Consider the following 18318-nt stretch of genomic DNA (forward strand, 5'->3'; position numbering starts at 1 on the left):
ATTCTCTGTCCAAACCCCATGTCCTTCAGAGTAAGCAACATAAATCCCCAGTCTACTCTGTCGAACGCTTTTTCTGCGTCGATCGACAGAAGTAGACCTGGGGACCCTACTGCCTTCATTCTCCGGAGTATCAAGAGTGTTTTTACTCCATTGTCTCTACCCTCTCTACCTTGAACAAAACCTGTTTGGTCTGGATGTACCAATTTTGTAATTTCCTGTCTAACTCTTCCGGCCAGTACCTTTGCGTACAATTTTATATCTGTGTTCAGAAGAGATATCAGCCGGTACCCTGAACAGCTTCCCATGTCTTTACCTTCCTTTGGAATAACAGTGATGGTTGCCTCTGATGCTTCTTTACTTAATTTATACTCTCTTCCAAGACCATTAAAATACTGGCATAATTTTGGGAGGAGGATCTCCTTGTATTTTTTGTAATACATCACAGTGAAGCCGTTTGGGCCCGGGCTTTTACCGGCTTCTAAACTTGTTAATGCTAGTTTAATTTCATTTTCTGTGATAGGCCTGTCCATCCCTTCTGACCAATTTTCGATATTCCTGCTTCTTTTAAAAATGTTGTGATCTTATTTTCTTTTTCCCCTTTTTGCCAGTTCTTTTGTTCTACCGAGTATAATTTTTCATAGTATAATCTGAATGTTTCTGCAATATCTTTTGTTGTATGTGAGACCTCGCCTTTTTTGTTTTTAATTTTATCTATATAATTCCTTGATTTCTTTTTTTGTACCATCCAAGCTAGATGTTTGCTTGTTTTATTCCCCCACCTGTATCTTTCCCTTGCTATTAAGTTAAATTCCCTTTTTGTATCCTGATCTAAGAGTTCTTTAAGTTCATTTCGCTTGTTTACTAGGTTTAGATATAGGTCTTGTTGCTTTCCCATTTTCTTGTGTTTTTGTTCAAGATTAAAAATCTCCCCTATGAGTTTTTCCCTTTTACTACTCTCTTCTTTCTTCCTCCTTGCTCCTTCAGAGATCAAGATCCCTCTTATCACCGCCTTATGGGCGTCCCATAGTGTTGCTTTAGAAATTCCATCTATCTCATTTGTTTTAAAATACTCTTCTAATTCTTTTTTAACCCTCAGAAAACTTTTCTCTTTGATTATTAGCTCCTCATTAAGTCTCCAGTTTTGATAGGGCTTTTGATTCCCTGAGATATTTATGGATATGCTAATGGGGGCGTGATCCGAGATCGTCATGGTTTCTATTCTTGTCTCGACCACCATTGCCAGCATTCTATGATCTATCAGTATGTGGTCGATCCGAGAGTAGCTCCCGTGGCCAGGGGAATAAAACATGTAATCTCGTTGGCCTGGGTTAAAGATCCTCCATGTATCCACTAATTGATTTCTATATAAGCTTTCCTTAACCTTTCTTAGTTGTATGTCTTGGGTTTCTGATGTCTGGTGAGTCTTATCTACTTTCGGGTCCATGCAAAAGTTTAGGTCACCTCCCAATATTAACTTTCCCCTCCTAAAATCTTTTAATTTCCCTAGTATTTCCAGCAGGTATTTCATCGGGGAGGTATTTGGGGCATATATATTTACAAGGATGTATTCCTCCTCCTCCAGTTTTCCCCTTAAAAAGAGGAATCTCCCTTCCGGGTCTGTCATTCTATCTGTTAGAACAAACCTAGTCCCCTTCGCTATTCCGATTGCTATCCCTCTAGCTCTTTTGGAAATGGTATCTCCATAGTACCATCTGGGAAAGTCGGGGGAGTATATCTTTGTGTTTGATCCCAATGTAAGATGGGTTTCTTGTAAGAAGGCAATGTCTGTCCTATACCTTTTCAGCTCCTTTAATATCTTATGTCTCTTGGTTGGGCTGTTAAGGCCTTTTACATTATAGGACAGACATTTAATCATGTTTTGGTGAGATAGGGTTTCTTCCCTCCCTCCTTCCTGTCCCCCCCCCCTCCCTCCAACCCACCCATCCCTCCCCCCCTCCCATCCCCTCCCCTCCCTCCTCCCTCCTACCCCCCCTATCCGGCCTATTAAAGACCTCTGAACCATCTTCCATGTCCAACCCCCTCCCGGTTTTCCACCCGGGAGGGGGGGAGGGGACAAGACCCAAGCCAGAAGTCAGAGGAAAGACCAAACCAGAGGCGAAAGAAGAAGAAACAAAAAAAAAAAAAAAAAAGGGATAACCGGGGACATCAAACGTAGCCCAGAAAAGGAAAAAGGGCAACTGGAGAGAGCTAAGGAAAAGAGGGAGGGGGGGAGTTTCCATTCTCCTCCCCTCTCCCTCCCACCTCCGCCTCCCCTCCTACCCCCAGCCTGGTAGGTCAGGGACCTGAATATCCAATTTCCTACAAAATTCATTTAAGTCCTCGGGAAATCTTAGTGTCGCAGATCTCCCCTCTTTTGTTCCAATTAGGCAAGCAGGGAAACCCCAATTATACTTAATATTCAGGTCTATCATCTGTTTTAAGAGCGGTTTTAACAACCATCTCCTTGCCAGGGTTTCTGGGGCTACATCGGTGAATATCTGCAGCTCCGTCCCTTCAAACACTATCGGGGGTTGTCCCCTCAGCTTATTCCAAATTGCTTCTTTATCTTCATAGAATCGGAACCTTATTATGACATCTCTTATTCGCTCGGGGGTCACTCTTTTCGGATTTCCAACTCGATGAACCCTTTCGATCCTAATTGGATTGTCTATTGTTCTTTCCAATAGTGGATTAAATATCGTCTGTGTTATTATCCTGAGGTCCTCGCCCCTCTTCTCTGGTATAGACCTTATCCTTAAGTTTTGTCTCCGGCTTCTGTTTTCCTGATCCTCCAATTTGTAGAGAATATGCCTCTGTTGAAATTGAATCTGATCCATCTGGGCTTTTAGTGTATTTGATTCCTGTTCTTGTTTCTCTATTTGTTCCTCTGCTGTTTCTATTCTGGAGAGCATGTGGCCAAAATCGGTCCCTAAGTTCTGTATTTCACTTTTTATCACGTTTTCCAATCTTAACAGCATCTCTGCCATTTCTCCTTTTGAGGGGGACTGAGTGTCTGTGCTTCGCTCATCCATCCTGCTGCTTTCCAGTACACTTCCTGTGGGCCCCTCCTCTCTTAGTTCTATAGATGTTTCTCTGGAGATATCACTCTGGGGTTTCTTATTTTCGGCCTTTTTAACTTTATTCCCTTGTTGCTGCTTTATTGCACCCTGGACTCCAGGGACACGCGGGCTTTCCCCTCTGGTTCCAAATTGCCTTATTGAGCTTGTTGCTGTTGTGTTACTTGGAGTAGTTGGGGGTCCCCCTTTTGTTGATCTACTCGTCATTCTGCTCATGTTAGTCTCCTTCTTTCTAATTCTCTTCCCCAGCTTGACCTCTTATTCCCAACAAATTAATACAGAAACCAATATAAAGGGAGAGACCGATATGAAGTGCTAGCCTGGGTTGGGCCGGAGGTTTACTTTGTAGGGATTTGCTATTTTAATTTTATTTTCTCCCCCTCTACCCCCTTTTGGCTCTTACCCTACTAATATTATCTCAGTTTTCAGCGGTTCTGACAGTTTGAACAACGCTTATCAATGTACCAATATACCAAATATTTATGTGCACAGAGGGCAAGATAAGAGAGAGGGGAAAAGAGGGTCACCTTCTAACCCTTTATTTATGGGGCTTATGGCAAGAAACAAAATTTAAGCTTCAGATTTCTTCAAAGTTCTTTCTCCTTTTTATCCCCCACTCTCTTCTCTTTTTAATCCAGGAAAAGCATACAGACAGTCAGTTCTTCGGATCGTCTGAATATCTAGATATTTAAAGCCCGGGATTAGAAATGCTCTTGGGGTGAACGTGAGCAGTGACCCCTTTTCGGAGCAAAAGGGTAACAAAGGACTCCCTAAGTATATGGTCTCATCGTTAAAGAAAAACAAATGAAATATTGATTCCAGTGTCCACGCTTTTAAGTTGCACAGATCATATCCTACATTTGTGGATCCACTTGACTCATATCAACGTTTTATATGTATTTTCCTAATTTTAGCCAAGGATCCCTTTTATTTAATATTTACTTTCCCACGCAATATATCCAGAGGGTTTATTTATCCTCAGTCTTCTTTTGTTTTAGGGAATATTGTTGTTCCCCCTTTGTTTCCCCCTTTTTTTTTTCCTCTCTCCCCTCTCTTCACCCCTTCCCCTGTTATGTGCTTATCCACGTTTTTTTTTAATTATTGCCTGGTCAGTTACAACAAATAGTATTTGTATATGCAAGGGATATGAATAGACGGAGTTCCCTTATTTACCATTCAGTTATAGGGCTTTGAAGAGGGGGACAGGGTAACTTCAGGGGTCTTTCCCTTTTCCTGCTGTTTAACGTCCAGGGAAACAAGGGGACACCAAAAAAAAAATAAAGGACAAAACCACGGGTGCCTAAGGATTCCCCGAGGGAAAGGGGGCATATAATTTCCCCGCAATCAAAGAAAATTAAATAAATAAAAAATTAGAAAATACAAATGGGCAGGCCCATCCTTCAAGCAGAATGTGCAGGTAGAGTTTTGAATACAAAATGTATATGCCAATTTTACCTATTCTGGGTATTTCAAATGCGATATAAATAGTCCCACCCAGTCAAATAGTATAAAAAAGTGCTGTAGCAATCAGTTATCCATGGTAACACATCTTATCCACCCTTTTATACAGGTTCACTTAGCATAGACAGCTGGTTATCTCCATTAGCCTCGCTTATTGATCTTCCGTTCTCATGTGTTAAATTGTTCTGTGTCATACCATACATTGCAGCTCTAATTTAACTTCTTAGTGCAAAATACATCTCTCTTCACCATAAGTCTACAATAGATTACTGTTTTCAGACCGTCTGATTCTTCTTAAGCAAATTAAATCCTAGTATCGAATGTACCTCTAGGTCTGGATCAGCTGAGGAGAGGGGTGCAGATGGTATCCATCTGGGCTCAGCGTGCACGCTGGCTCAACATACTCACATCAGTGTGGGCTAGAGTCCTGGCTGGAGCCGGTGTAGTCGGCGGGTACCGTCCTCCCGCTACTTACCCCGCGTCCTGTGTCCGTTTTCCGGTGCTGCGGCGCGACACTTCACCGCCCGCAGCCCTTAGCACAGCGGGAAACGAGCGGGTCCGATGGTCCAATGGAGAGCCGATGGGCAGCACGTGCAGCGTAAGGAAGCTGCCGTCTCTCCCCCTCATTCAGCACGGTCCGTCCTTCCTCCTAGCAGTCCCATAGCTCTTCACTCCCCCACCCGTGAGCACATCGCGTCCTCACGTCCTCACGTGGACGCGCATTCGACAAGGGTGAGGATTTGACCTCAGGGTTCTGATGACTGCGGGACTGGGCGTTCCTATCCTTCGGTTCGATGATTGACGGCTTGTGGAACAGGTGACCTGTCGCACAACGCGCGTCACCAGATTTCCGGAAATAGCCAAGCTGCGAGTCGGCACTATACGGGGCCTGCGCCCGCCGTGTAGAGCTGACTGCGCAGGCGCCGTATAGTGCCGACTCGCAGCTCGGCTATTTCCCGACATCTGGTGACGCGCGTTGTGCGACAGGTCACCTGTTTCACAAGCCGTCAATCATCGAACCGAAGGATAGGAACGCCCAGTCCCGCAGTCATCGGAACCCGATGAAAATTGCAGTATGGGTACCTACCTAAATTATCCATTTAATTTGTATCCAATCAGGTAGGCCCTTGCACTATATAGTTGTTGGTGGATCTAAAGTATTGGCATAGTCAGATTGCAATGTGTGTGGTGAGCTTAATTTGTTTAGTCAGTTGGTTTGTCACTTTGCCTAATTACCATCCTGGACAATTTAAACTAAACATGCAAAAATGTACAAATAGAGGTTACTTTTAAAAAAACGACATACTGTAAAAAAATAGAAAAGATAACTCTTTACAAAAGATAACATCCATGAGTAAAGTTATATGTATGGGCTGATTGCAAACTAATGCCGCGTACACACGATCGGTCAATCCGATTAGAAAGGTCTGATGGACCGTTTTCAGCAGACCAAACCGATCGTGTGTGGGCCCCATCGGTTATTTATCCATCGGTTAAAAAATGTGAAACTTGTTTTAAAATTAACCGATGGATACCTGACCGATAGAAAAAAAAACGATCGTTTGTAGGCACGTCCATCGGTTAAAAATCCACGCATGCTCAGAATCAAGTCGACGCATGCTTGGAAGCATTGAACTTCATTTTTTTCAGCACAATCAGCACGTTCTGACACGATCGCTTTTTTAACCGATGGTGTGTAGGCACGACTGATCATCAGTCAGCTTCATCGGTTAGCTGATGGAAAAAAATCCATCAGACCGTTCTCTTCGGATTGACCGATCGTGTGTACAGGGCATAACTGTTTATCGGTAAAAAGCAGTAGTATACAATGTACTTTTTAATGCAGTTGGATGTACCATTAAAATTCAGTCTGTGAATTAAATAAATTAGAAAACGTAATCTTAAATACATCAGTGTTTTCAGTGTAGAGAATTACCTCTGTAAGAAGTTTTCGTATTTTCTACGGTAGGCAAATCCTGCTCTTCTCACCCTTAAATACTCCATTAAACCCAGATATTTCACTTGGTGACGAACCACGATATCATCAAATTTTCCTGTGATACACATGAATACATTTATATAACAGTGTTTTACAAACAGTAAATAGCAAGTATAGAATTTTTAAAATAGGGCCTCCTTCACAAAGGTATACCTAAGCGTACACCCATAGGAGGGTTGTGTTTGCCCACACGGGATGTACAGGTGTTCTGTTTATCTGTGTGCCGGCAGTCCCATTCATGTCAATTGGGATGCAGCACTGCACAGACATAGCCACTTCTCCCAATCTGACATCCGTGTTGGTGCTGGTGCATGTCCCTGAACTCACACGGTCAGCGTTTGGGGGCAACTACCCATACTCACACGGATGTCATATTGGAAGCAGGGGCTGTGCCCATGCAGCCATGGTGTTCCAACTGACATGAAGAGGACTGCCTTCACGCAGAGGCATGGAACACCTGTGCATCCCATATGGGCAAACACGGTCCTCACATAGGTGTATGTTTAGGCTGCATTCACACCTGAGCGTTTTGTTGCCTGAAGCGCGACGCTCAAAAATGCTAGAGGGGAAAAAATACATTATTCTCTATGGAGATGGTTCACATCTTCACTCCAAAACGCTTGACGCCGAACGCCCGAAGCTCAAACAAGTTCCGGACCCTTTTTTGTCACATGAATGGGGCAGTTTGGGCGTTTTTGAGCGTTTGTATTTCCCATAGAAAGTAATGGAAAACGCCCGATTTAAGCATCTAGCGCGACAACGAGCGTTTCTACGGGCGTTTTGTCGCCTAATCTGCTCAAGTGAAATAGAGGAAATGACAGAAAAATGACAGAAACACAATATTTCCATTGGATTTAGATCAAGACTTTGACTAGACTAATCCACAGCCCTTTATTTCTCCTTTTTTGAGTCATTCCTTGCTGCTTTTTCTAGAGCGTTTCACATCATTATCATGCTGAAAGATATACTGTATTTTTTATTTCAACTTAAACTTTCGGACAGGTGGCCTCACATTCTTTCATATGATAGACAATCCATAGCTGAAGCAGTAAATCAGCCTCAAATCATTGCATTTCCACCACTATGCTTCAAAGTTGGTTTTAGGTTCTTTTCCTGAAATGCTGACATCAGTTTGCACCAAACATGTCTCCTGTTACAGTGACCAAACAAATCTATCTTTGATTCATCAATCCACAGCACACTGTTCCAGAAGACCTGGTCTATGCCTATACACTCACCAGCCACTTTATTAGGTACACTTGTTTAAATGCTTGGTAACACAAATTGCTAATCGGCCAATCACATGGCAGAAACGCAATGCATTTAGGCATCTAGAAGTGGTAAAGTCAACTTGCTGAAGTTCAAACCGAGCATCAGAATGGGGAAAAAGGGGGATTTAAGTTACTTTGAATGTGGCATGGTTGTTGGTGGGACGGGCTGGTCTGAGTATTTCAAAAACTCCTGATCTATTGGGATTTTCATGCAAAACCATCTCTAGGGTACAGAGAATGGTCTGAAAAAGAGAAAATATTGAGTGAGCGGCAGTTGTCTGCCTTGTTGATGTCAGAGGAGAATGGGCAGACTGGTTCGAAATGATAAAAAGGCAACAGTAACTCAAAAAAACACTTGTTAAAACCAAGGTATAAAAAGTAGAATCTCTGAATGCACAACACATCGAACATTGAAGCAGAAGGGCTACAGCAGCAAAAAACAACACCATGCACCACTCCTGTCAGCAAAGAACAGGAAACTGCGGCTACAATTCGCAATGTTGCCTGGTCTACTTGGTCTCGATTTCAGCTGCGACATTCAGATGGTAGGGTCAGAATTTGGCATAAACAACATAAAAGCATGGATCTATTCTGCCTTGTCTCAACAGTTCAGGCTGGTGGTGGTGGTGTAATGGTGTAGGGCAAATTTTCTTGGCACGCTTTGGGTCCCTTAGTACCAATTGAACTACCTGAGTATTGTTGCTGACCATGTCCATCCCTTTATGACTACAGTGTACCCATTTTCTGATAACTACTTCCAGCAGGATAATGCACCATGTCACAAAGATCAAACCATCTCAAACTGGTTTCTTGAACATGATAATGAGGTCACTGTACTCCAATGGCCTCCACAGTCACCAGATATCATCCAATAGAGCACATTTGAGATATGGTGGAAAGGGAGATTCACATCATGGATGTGCAGCCAACAAATCTGCAGCAACTGCGTGATGCTATCATGCCAATATGGACCAAAATCTCTGAGGAATGTTTCTAACACCTTGTTGAATCTATGCTACAAAGAATTAAAGCCGTTCTGAAGGAAAAAATGTTGTCCAACCTAGTACTAATAAAGTGGCTAGTGAGTGCATGTTCATTGGGAAACTGTAATCTTGCTTTACTGTTCTTTTTGGGCAGTGAAAGTTTATTCCTGGGACCTGCATTTTACCATGCAGATAAGATTGTTGCAATCCCCTTATGACTGTAAATTCATGCACATTGACACCAACTGTTGCAAGAGTTACCTGCAAGTTCTGTGAAGAAATGTTGGGGTTCCTAGCATCAAAAGGGGTCACCTTGAGTTGAATTTTCTGGGCTTACCAGTACTTGACAAATTAGCTGTACTTTGAAACCTATGCCACTTGTAGAATTTTTTCCTTACAGAGGATAATGGTTTTAAGTAAATTAATAAAAGCAGAATATTGTAAACATCCTTCTATCTGCTACTTTTGCTACACAGCTTGGTCTGCTAAAGGAAGTTTAAAAATAACAGACTTATGGCGCGTACACACGCGCGGAATTTCGGACAACAAATGTTCGATGGGAGTTTTTTGTCGGATATGCCGACCGTGTGTAGGCCCCATCGGAGACTTTTTCTGTTGGAATTTCCGACAACAAAAATGTTAATGATCCGACATCAGACATCTGAATCCTGATTTTCTGCCATGGGTCACTGTTTTTTGCTCATCACTGCCCTCTGCACTGCTTTATTGAATAAACCCTCAAGTGTAACACTGCCTCATTTTTTAAATACTCTTCTTACCTGGTTGTTTGTCATTATTTGGTTTGATACATCTAATGTACGCTGGTTCCTTGGACATCAAGATTTCTATAAGGCTTGACAAGCTATTTTTAAACTGAGTGGTTACCTGAAAGGATGGGCAAGGAAATTAATTATTTCCATAGTGTATTTGCAAATTATAAACACATTGTAACCCAAGGTAAAAGTTTAAAGGGAACGTTTTGTGCATAGTACAGATATACAGGCTTCTTCAGGAAGGTAGGGCAATGAGTAACAAGAGTGTGTAAAGTGCAGTAAAGCCCTGTACACACGGGCCAGAATCTCGTCAGGAAAAAAAAGTTGTTTTCCCTGACGAGATTCTTGGCAAGAATCTCTTGCCGCCCGAGTGTACATGCTCTCCTTTCAAAAGAACCACGGTTCTCTTGAAAGGCAAGAACGTGGTGACGTCATCGGGTACGACGAGCATGCGCTCGTCACATTCGATGCCATCGCCGCCATCTTGCTGCACCCTACCTATGCCTAGGAAGCTACCGTGCATGTGTCAAAGTCATTTCGAGCAAGCGCGGGTTTCCACGGCGACAGGTAAGTATACACACTCTCGGGTTTCTCGGCAGGAAAACTGCAGAGAATCTCACAACGAGAAAAATAGAGAACATGTTCTCTATTTTTCTCGTCTAGATTCTGGGCAGTTTTCTTGTCGAGAAACCCGAAAGCCTCGTACACACGCTCTGTATACTCGGCAAAAAAGCTCTGCCAGCAGTTTTCTTGCTGGTTCTTGCCGAGTAAACTGAGCGTGTGTACGAGGCTTTACCCATAATAACCAGTAGCTCAATTAGCAACCATCCCTATGACAAACCAATTACAGTAAATTAAAACTGGATATGTTGCTATTGGATACTGAATGTGTTGAATTATTATTACTCTTTGCACTGCCTTCGTGAATCAGCTGGTGAGAACAAGCCCTTCTAAGTGTGAATGCTGAGTTGTAAATTCTTGATGTTTCAAGGTTTTTATTTTATGCTTACAAATCGACTTTTTACTTCAGCAATTCATTTGTTTGGTACTAATACAGTTACAATGTACCTTCTGCCTTTCTATTATATATGTAACCTATACTGTGGAGGTTGCGTACAGTTCAAAACCAATGTTGGAACCTCTTTTATTTGTGTTTGTGAAAAACCTTTTATAAGAATATTGCAACACAAAAACACAGTAATTTAACATGTTGCCTGCAATGTGGCATGCTATAAAAAGTAGAATATATTATTTTGGTTGGCAGGATAAGTGGAAAAGGCATAATTATCTATATTGCGCAGGGAAAGGTAGAGAAGCAACAATTCCCCAATTGACAATGGTTTTATGGTAATGTTAATAAACTTGCTTAGATCATGTATAGTCTGGTCTCAGTTTAGCTATGAAGATCTGGCCATCCCTGTTTCTTGATCTCCGCTCTCTTTATCCCTTACAAATAGGTGGTTGTTTATTTGACTTACAGTTTCAGGACGCTTTCTGTTGTCCAGTTCTGATGCATGAAAACAATCCCTTAGGATATAATTTTTGGATTTGATAACCACCTAAAATACAAGGCAGTTGGTAAAAATTCTACAAACAAATGTATTTTTTCAATGGGTAAAGGTACGTGTTATGCTTTTGAATGGCATACAAAAGAAAGGAAAACATTAACTATGGTTTTCATTTAGATAATTTGTGTAGCATTGATAGCAACTCACACGGGATCACTTCTGGTCTACTCTGCATCCCACAAAAAGCTCTCAACCCCCCCCCCCCCCTCGGTGTGCTCTCTTGGTCCTGCAGGTGTATTCACCCAGTGCTCCCATCTTGGTCTGAGGTCCCCTACTGTTGTGAGACTGTCAATCTGAAGCCCTTACTATATGTTGAACCTGATTTTTACTGTTACAATGTGAGTTGCCGTTTGTCTTTTCACCACGGTAAATCAGTTAATATACTACACTCAGATTGCGCACTGCTCTCCTTCTTATCTGTTTGCCTAGAGATACTTCAGTCTCTTCAGAGGTGCTGCATCTGGTGCATTAAGATCAGCGAAAAGTTATCCTGAACACTCTAATTGGACTCTATGAACTTTTTGCTGTTCTGCATAGACCTTTATGCACAACACTTATTGTGCCATTTATACCCCATTACTACTGTTCCAATATACAGCTCATGTCCCAACTTCCTGCATTAAAGGAGTTGTAAAGGTTTGTTTTTTTATTTTCTAAATAGGTTCCTTTAAGCTAGTGCATTGTTGGTTCACTTACCTTTTCCTGCGATTTCCCTTCTAAATGTATTTTTTCTTTGTGTTCTTTGTCTGAATTTCTCACTTCCTGTTCCTCCTCAGTAAGCTGTTCTGGCTGACTAACCACCGCTCGCATGATGGGGGTAAGTTTACTGAGTAGAAACAGGAAGTGAGAAATTCAGACAAAGAAAAAAAACATTTAGAAGGAAAATTGAAGGAAAAGGTAAGTGGAAAAACAATGCACTAGCTTAAAGGAACCTATTTAGAAAATAAAAAAACGAACCTTTACAACCCCTTTAAACATATGGTTTCCCCCCCTCCTGCCACCTAAGCCTTACTATTGGCAATCACTATGATAAGCCATATTGGCCAATAGTGAGCCTTAACAAAGGGAAAGAACAGGCTGTTGACTCAGATAGGTGTCAATATTTGTGTACTAGAATATCCCAAATAATTTTACATGACCACTGAAGAGAAAGTCAACTGAGCTTAGAATTAGGTCCCTGGATGTGCCTGTCATCTGGTGGCAGCGGTGGTTCGGTCAGATTTTAAAGGGTCAGTAATTTAAAAGTTATTATTCCACAAGTTGCTGAGCTCTAAAACAGAGATCCCCCTGCCAGAATTCATTCTTTGCCCATTCAATCCCACTCTACTGTAAAATATGTAAATCAAGGAAAGACAGAAATACCCCCCATAATGGGCATGGCAGATGCATGAAGCTAGGCAATCAAATAATGAAATGTCAGCACCACCGTTTCCAAGAAGTATGGGAAGATGGTGGGAGATTTAAACTTCCAGCATCTAATTAAAACTGAAAAATCAGTGGACCGGCATGATCATTTGTAATGCATAGACAAGTTCTAAGACCATATAAAATTTACCTCCTTAATGTTCCGGTACAAGAGGTCATTATTCTTCTCCAAAAATCCTAAACAAGAAATTCAAAATGTTGTGTTAGAGCTGCAAATCTGAAAGTTTGATTATCAGAGGGATTAGCAAGTGTTATCATGCAATTTATATACACATACAACATACAACAATTATATGCGCTACAACAATTTTTATTTATCATATTGTTATTAGTAGCTATGCATCTAGGTGGTAGTATCATGTTTATTTAATTGTTTTCGCGTGTAAAATTACATTTTTATGGTGTAATTTCCTGTCTCTGTGGCCCAGATCCACAAAAGGGATACGCAGGCGTATCTGCTGATACGCCGTCGTATCCCTGTTTCTATCTATGCGGCTGATTCATAGAATCAGTTATGGATAGATATCCCTAAGATCTGACATGTGTAATGGACTTACACTGTCGGATCTTAGGATGCAGTACCGCGGCCGCCGCTGGGGGGCATTTCTCGTCGAAATCCAGCGTCGGGTATGCAAATTAGCACTTACGGAGATCCACAAAGCTTTTTCCCTTCGTTAAGTCTCCGTAAGTGTTAGTTTGCCGTCGCAAAGATAGGGCTGCTTTTACAAAGTGTAAAGTTAGTACACCATGTAAAAGTATACCTGTCTTTCCCGCGTCGCTGTCAAATTTCTTTTTACATTTTTTTTTTCCCGCCGCATCTCTTTTTTACCCGTCGCGATTCACAAAACTCGGCGCAACGTAACGTAACGCAAAGCACGTCGGGAAAATATCGTCGGGAGCATGCGCAGAATGTCCGGCGCGGGAGCGCGCCTAATTTAAATGGGACTTGCCCCATTTGAATTGGCCCGCCTTGCACCGGACGGATTTAAGTTACACCGCTGCAAATTTCCAGGTAAGTGCTTTGTGGATCGGGCACTAACTTGTGTAATTTGCGGCGGTGTAACTTAAATCACAAAAGTTACGTTGCGCCCGCTGGTTGTGGATCTGGCCCTGTGTTCCTGTTTTCCAATAAAAACAAGAAGGGCTTAGCCATGTGTCCAGCATCATCTGAACTGGTAGGGTTCATACAGTATATGCATCAGTGTCCAACAAGTTTTGGGTTTAGCTAAAGGCAAAGTATTAAATACTGCTGCTGATACAGATTTAGCTCAAAGTTACAACAAAACAGTCTCTTCAAAAAAAAAATGGCAGAAAGAATATATGATGGCAACTAACAGTATTTCATCAAAATATTAATTCGCTAATCTGTTAAACCAGAACTACCAGTCCTGGAAATTGAAAATTAAGGTGCCGAGAGAGGGTACATGGAAGAGTATAAAAGAGCCCAGACAAAATCCACCTATAGATGAGGGGAGAAGTGAGAAATAATACCGCTCTAAAAACTGCTGATCCCTTGGCTTTGCTTCCGTCCTACTGAACCAAAAGGTGCTGGCTATGCACAGGTACATTGGATAGAAGAAGGTCCTGGACTGCCGCACTCCTTAAAACGATGTCTTTATTTGTACAAATAAAATCCAAAAACAACCAAAGCAATACAGTCAAAACGTGGTGAACAGCAAGAAAGAGGTGGCTGACATGTTCCACATCATGTGATGCTTACTCATAGCTTTGGATTTTATTTGTACAAATAAAAACATCATTTTAAGGAGTGCGGCAGTCCAGGACCTTCTTCTATCCAATATAGATGAGGGGGAAAATCAAAAAGGTCAAAGTTCTAAAACTCTGAGCACAGAGTAAACTTAAATTGTGCACAGTGTGAAACAGAAATATGGGAGGAGTTACAGAAAGTATATGACAGCATTCTTAGAAATAAATTGTGCTTAAAGAGGAATTTTAGTTTAATTTTATTTTTAAGTCGGCAACTTCAAATACTATAGTTGCTGAAATTTAAAAATCAAGGGCCAGATTCACATACTTTTGCGGCGGTGTAACGTAACCCGTTTACGTTACACCGCCGCAAGTTTCCAGTTTTAGTGCCCGATCCACAAAGCACTTACCTGGAAACTTGCGGCGGTGTATCATAAATACGTCCGTCGCAAGGCGGGCCAATTCAAATGGGCGTGTGCCATTTAAATTAGGCGCGCTCCCGCGCCAGACCTACTGCGCATGCTCCGTTTCTTAACTCCCGCCGTGCTTTGCGCGAAGTGACGTCATTTTTTCGAACGGCGACGCGCATAGCGTACTTCCGTATTCCCGGACGTGTTACGCAAACGGCGTGAAATTTAAAATTTAGTCGCCGTAACTCCTAATTTGCATACCCGACGCTGGTTTACAACGCAAACTTCCCCCAGCGGCGGCCGCGGTACTGCATCCTAAGTTCCGACAGTGTAAAACAATTACACCTGTCGGATCTTAGGGATATCTATGCGTAACTGATTCTATGAATCAGTCACATAGATACTCTGAGAGATACGACGGAGTATCTGAGAATCTGGCCCTCAGTACTTACCAGTGCCTGGGGTCCAGCGCTGTCTTCCAAAAGCTGGTTCTTCTTACTGTTGCGTTTCACTAGTTCACTGGTGCTGCCAACTTGGATACGGTAGCCAGCTGTGGCTTCCTAAAAAACTACAGCTGCCTCCCCACTGTGCATGCACAAGCTCATGCAACACTTTCTGAATCATCCTGTGGCCTCCTGGGACATGTGATGTGTCCCAGGAGGCTGCAGGAGGAGAGGGGAAAGGGTAAGGGATGCCATCTATGTCTAGCTGAAGATTGCGGAAGTGGGAGTGGGTACCTAAAAAAGTAATCACTGACCTCCTCCCAAAAAAATAAGACCTGTAACTCAATTACAGACTGGGGAGAGGGGGCAAACCAGGGGGACTTTATTTTTGAGTGAATTTCTGCTTTACCCTGACACGATTTGCCAGACTAGCACATGCAGGACTATATTAGATGTACCTTAGAAATGGTAAAACTCCTGCAAGCTATAGAAGAAGAAACAAAAGATTTAACCACTAGAGTAAAAAGTAGTAAAACTCTGCATTTTTGGCTATAAAATTACTTGAAACCCCCAGAACATTATATATTTCTTGAAAGCAAAGAACCTGTAGAATAAAAGTAAAGTTGTATTTTTTTAGCTGCACGTCGGTTCCTTTAAGCGGGATAGCAGGTGCATCGCGGAGATGCCAATGCTCGCGAGTGGTCGCAGGCATGACAGGCAGAACAGGGATGTGTGTGTGTAAACACACATATCCCTGTTCCGTGAGGATAATAGCTAGGAACCATTATCTATCATTTCCTCTAGGTCAGTCCCATCCCCCTACAGTTAGAAACACACTAGGGAACACAATTAACCCCTTGATCACCCTATAGTGTTAACCCCTTCCCTGCCATTTTTATAGTAATCAGTGCACTGATCGCTGTATAAATGCCAATGGTCCCAATCGGTGTTGAGGAGAGAGAGAACCTGACATGACGCCGGTTTGTTGACAGTGATTGCTCCATCTAATTGGAAGGAGCGATCACGAGGTAAAGGGCTGCTGGGATTGGCCCTTTACCCCAATTTGTGACACGCCGGGTCCTGAGAACCCAGTGGTTACGGACATTCCAGGGAGCGTGCAGGAGAGTGGTTCTGAGAGGATGTCTTTGTATGCCCTCTCAGAATTATCTGAACGCGATATAACCACCATTCGGCTATGGCCTGGTCGGTAAATGGTTAAAATGATGTGTACCACAAAAAAATTCAATACCAAAAATCTAAATGTATATCTACATTTTAAAAGCCTTTACAGTCCATCAGCTTACATACACGAGTGGACCCTGTGCTTGCCTTTGCGGGTGTGCACAGGGCAGTGGGGGTTACATTTACATTTTTTTAAATACATTTTTTTAAACTTTTTTGTGTTTAACTTTATTGCTATCGCAAGGGGTTAGCAAACCCCTATGTGATAGCACTGAGTAGGTGACATGTGCTTGTTATGGAGACATTGGGCATACCTCTCAACAGTCCCGGATTGGGCGGGACTCTCCCACATTCAAAAAATTTTAAAAAAAAATGTTTTTTTAATTTTGAGGCTCCCCACTGCCACATACATGTATGAATGTAAATGCAGGTGTTGGGGGCACCTACACATGAAAAGGTTGATTGCGATACACGTTACATATCTCCGCACATTCTGGAGTGGAAGCAATAATTTTAGTACTAGAGCTCCAGTGCAACTCTAAAGAGATGACCTGTAGGGACTTTTATAGCATAGGCTATGGAAAATATAGGGTACTGAAGTCTGTTGCCATTTCATCGGTGAACACAATATTACGTTTTGACATAATAAGTATCTACAGTAAAACCTTGGTTTGCGAGCATAATTTGTTCCAGAAACATGCTTGTAATCCAAAGCACTTGTATATCAAAGCATTTTTTACAGGGTATAAAAGAGAAGAGAGGCACCTCTAAGTGTAGCAATAAGTTGCTAAATGTTGCACCTTCATTAAATGTAACCATATTGCTACACTTAGAGGCCCCTCTCTTCTTTTTCATACTCAGTTGTGACATGACACTACTCTTATATCAAGACAGCGCTTGTATATGAGGGCAAAATGTATTAAAACATTTCGCTTGTCTTGCAAAACGCTCTCAAATCAAGTTACTCTCAAACCAAGGTTTTACTTTATTTACTTAGCACAACCTCATCTTTTATATTTTACCAAAAATAATTTGAGCAATATATTTGTGTGCCCTAAAATTAACTATATACAGTGTGTATATATATATATATATATATATATATATATATATATATATATACACACACACACACACACCCATCTCAGAAAAATGAGTACACCTCTCACATGTCTGTAAATGCTTTATTATATCTCTTCAACACTGAAGAAATGACACTTTGCTACAATGTAAAGTAGTGAGTGTACAGCTTGTATAACAGTGTAAATTTGCTGTCCCCTCAAAATAACTCAACACACAGCCATTAATGTCTAAACCGCTGGCAACAAAAGTGAGTACACCCATAAGTGAAAATCTCAAAACTGGGCCCAATTAGCCATTTTCCCTCTCCAGTGTCATTGGACTCGTTAGTGTTACAAGGTCTCAGGTGTGAATGGGGAGCAGGTGTGCTAAATTTGGTGTTATCGCTCTCACTCTCTCATACTGGACACTGGAAGTTCAACATAGCACCTCATCGCAAAGAACTCTGTAAGGGATCTGAAAAAAGAATTGTTGCTCTACATAAAAATGGCATAGGCTATAAGAAGATTGCAAAGGCCCTGAAACTGAGCTGCAGCACAGTGGCACGTGCTCAGCGTCATATCCAGAGGTTGTCTTGGGGAAATAGAAGTATGAGTGCTGCCAGCATTGCTGCAGGGGTAGAAGGGATGGGGGGGGGGGGTTGGGTCAGCATTTCAGTGCTCAGACCATACGCTGCACACTGCATCAAATTGGCCTGCATGGCTGTCATCCCAGAAAGAAGCCTTTTCTAAAGATAATGCACAAGAAAGCCTGGAAACAGTTTGCTGAAGGCAAGCAGACTAAGGACATGGATTACCGGAACCATGTCACGTGGTTCCGATGAGACTAAGATAAACTTATTTGGTTTAGATGGTGTCAAGCATGTGTGGCAGCAACAAGGTCAGGGGTACAATGACAAGTGTGTCTTACCTACAGTCAAGCATGGTGGTGGTAGTGTCA

The 18318-nt window shown here is 42.1% G+C and overlaps 1 protein-coding gene across 1 annotated transcript in view; it reads right to left on the bottom strand.

The window, feature by feature from the left end:
* The window catches only part of MYO1H (myosin IH), a 121193-nt gene that overhangs the window by 28586 nt on the left and 74289 nt on the right, over nucleotides 1–18318 (bottom strand). The window contains exons 16-19 of the mRNA XM_040358597.1: nucleotides 12688–12734; nucleotides 11043–11123; nucleotides 9571–9676; nucleotides 6475–6592 (exon numbers count right to left, since the gene is read on the bottom strand). Coding sequence (XP_040214531.1) covers nucleotides 6475–6592; nucleotides 9571–9676; nucleotides 11043–11123; nucleotides 12688–12734 — 352 coding nt within the window. The remainder of the gene's footprint in view (nucleotides 1–6474; nucleotides 6593–9570; nucleotides 9677–11042; nucleotides 11124–12687; nucleotides 12735–18318) is intronic.

The sequence above is a fragment of the Rana temporaria genome, chromosome 1 (assembly GCF_905171775.1).
Source record: "Rana temporaria chromosome 1, aRanTem1.1, whole genome shotgun sequence".
Taxonomy (NCBI): Eukaryota; Metazoa; Chordata; class Amphibia; order Anura; family Ranidae; genus Rana; species Rana temporaria.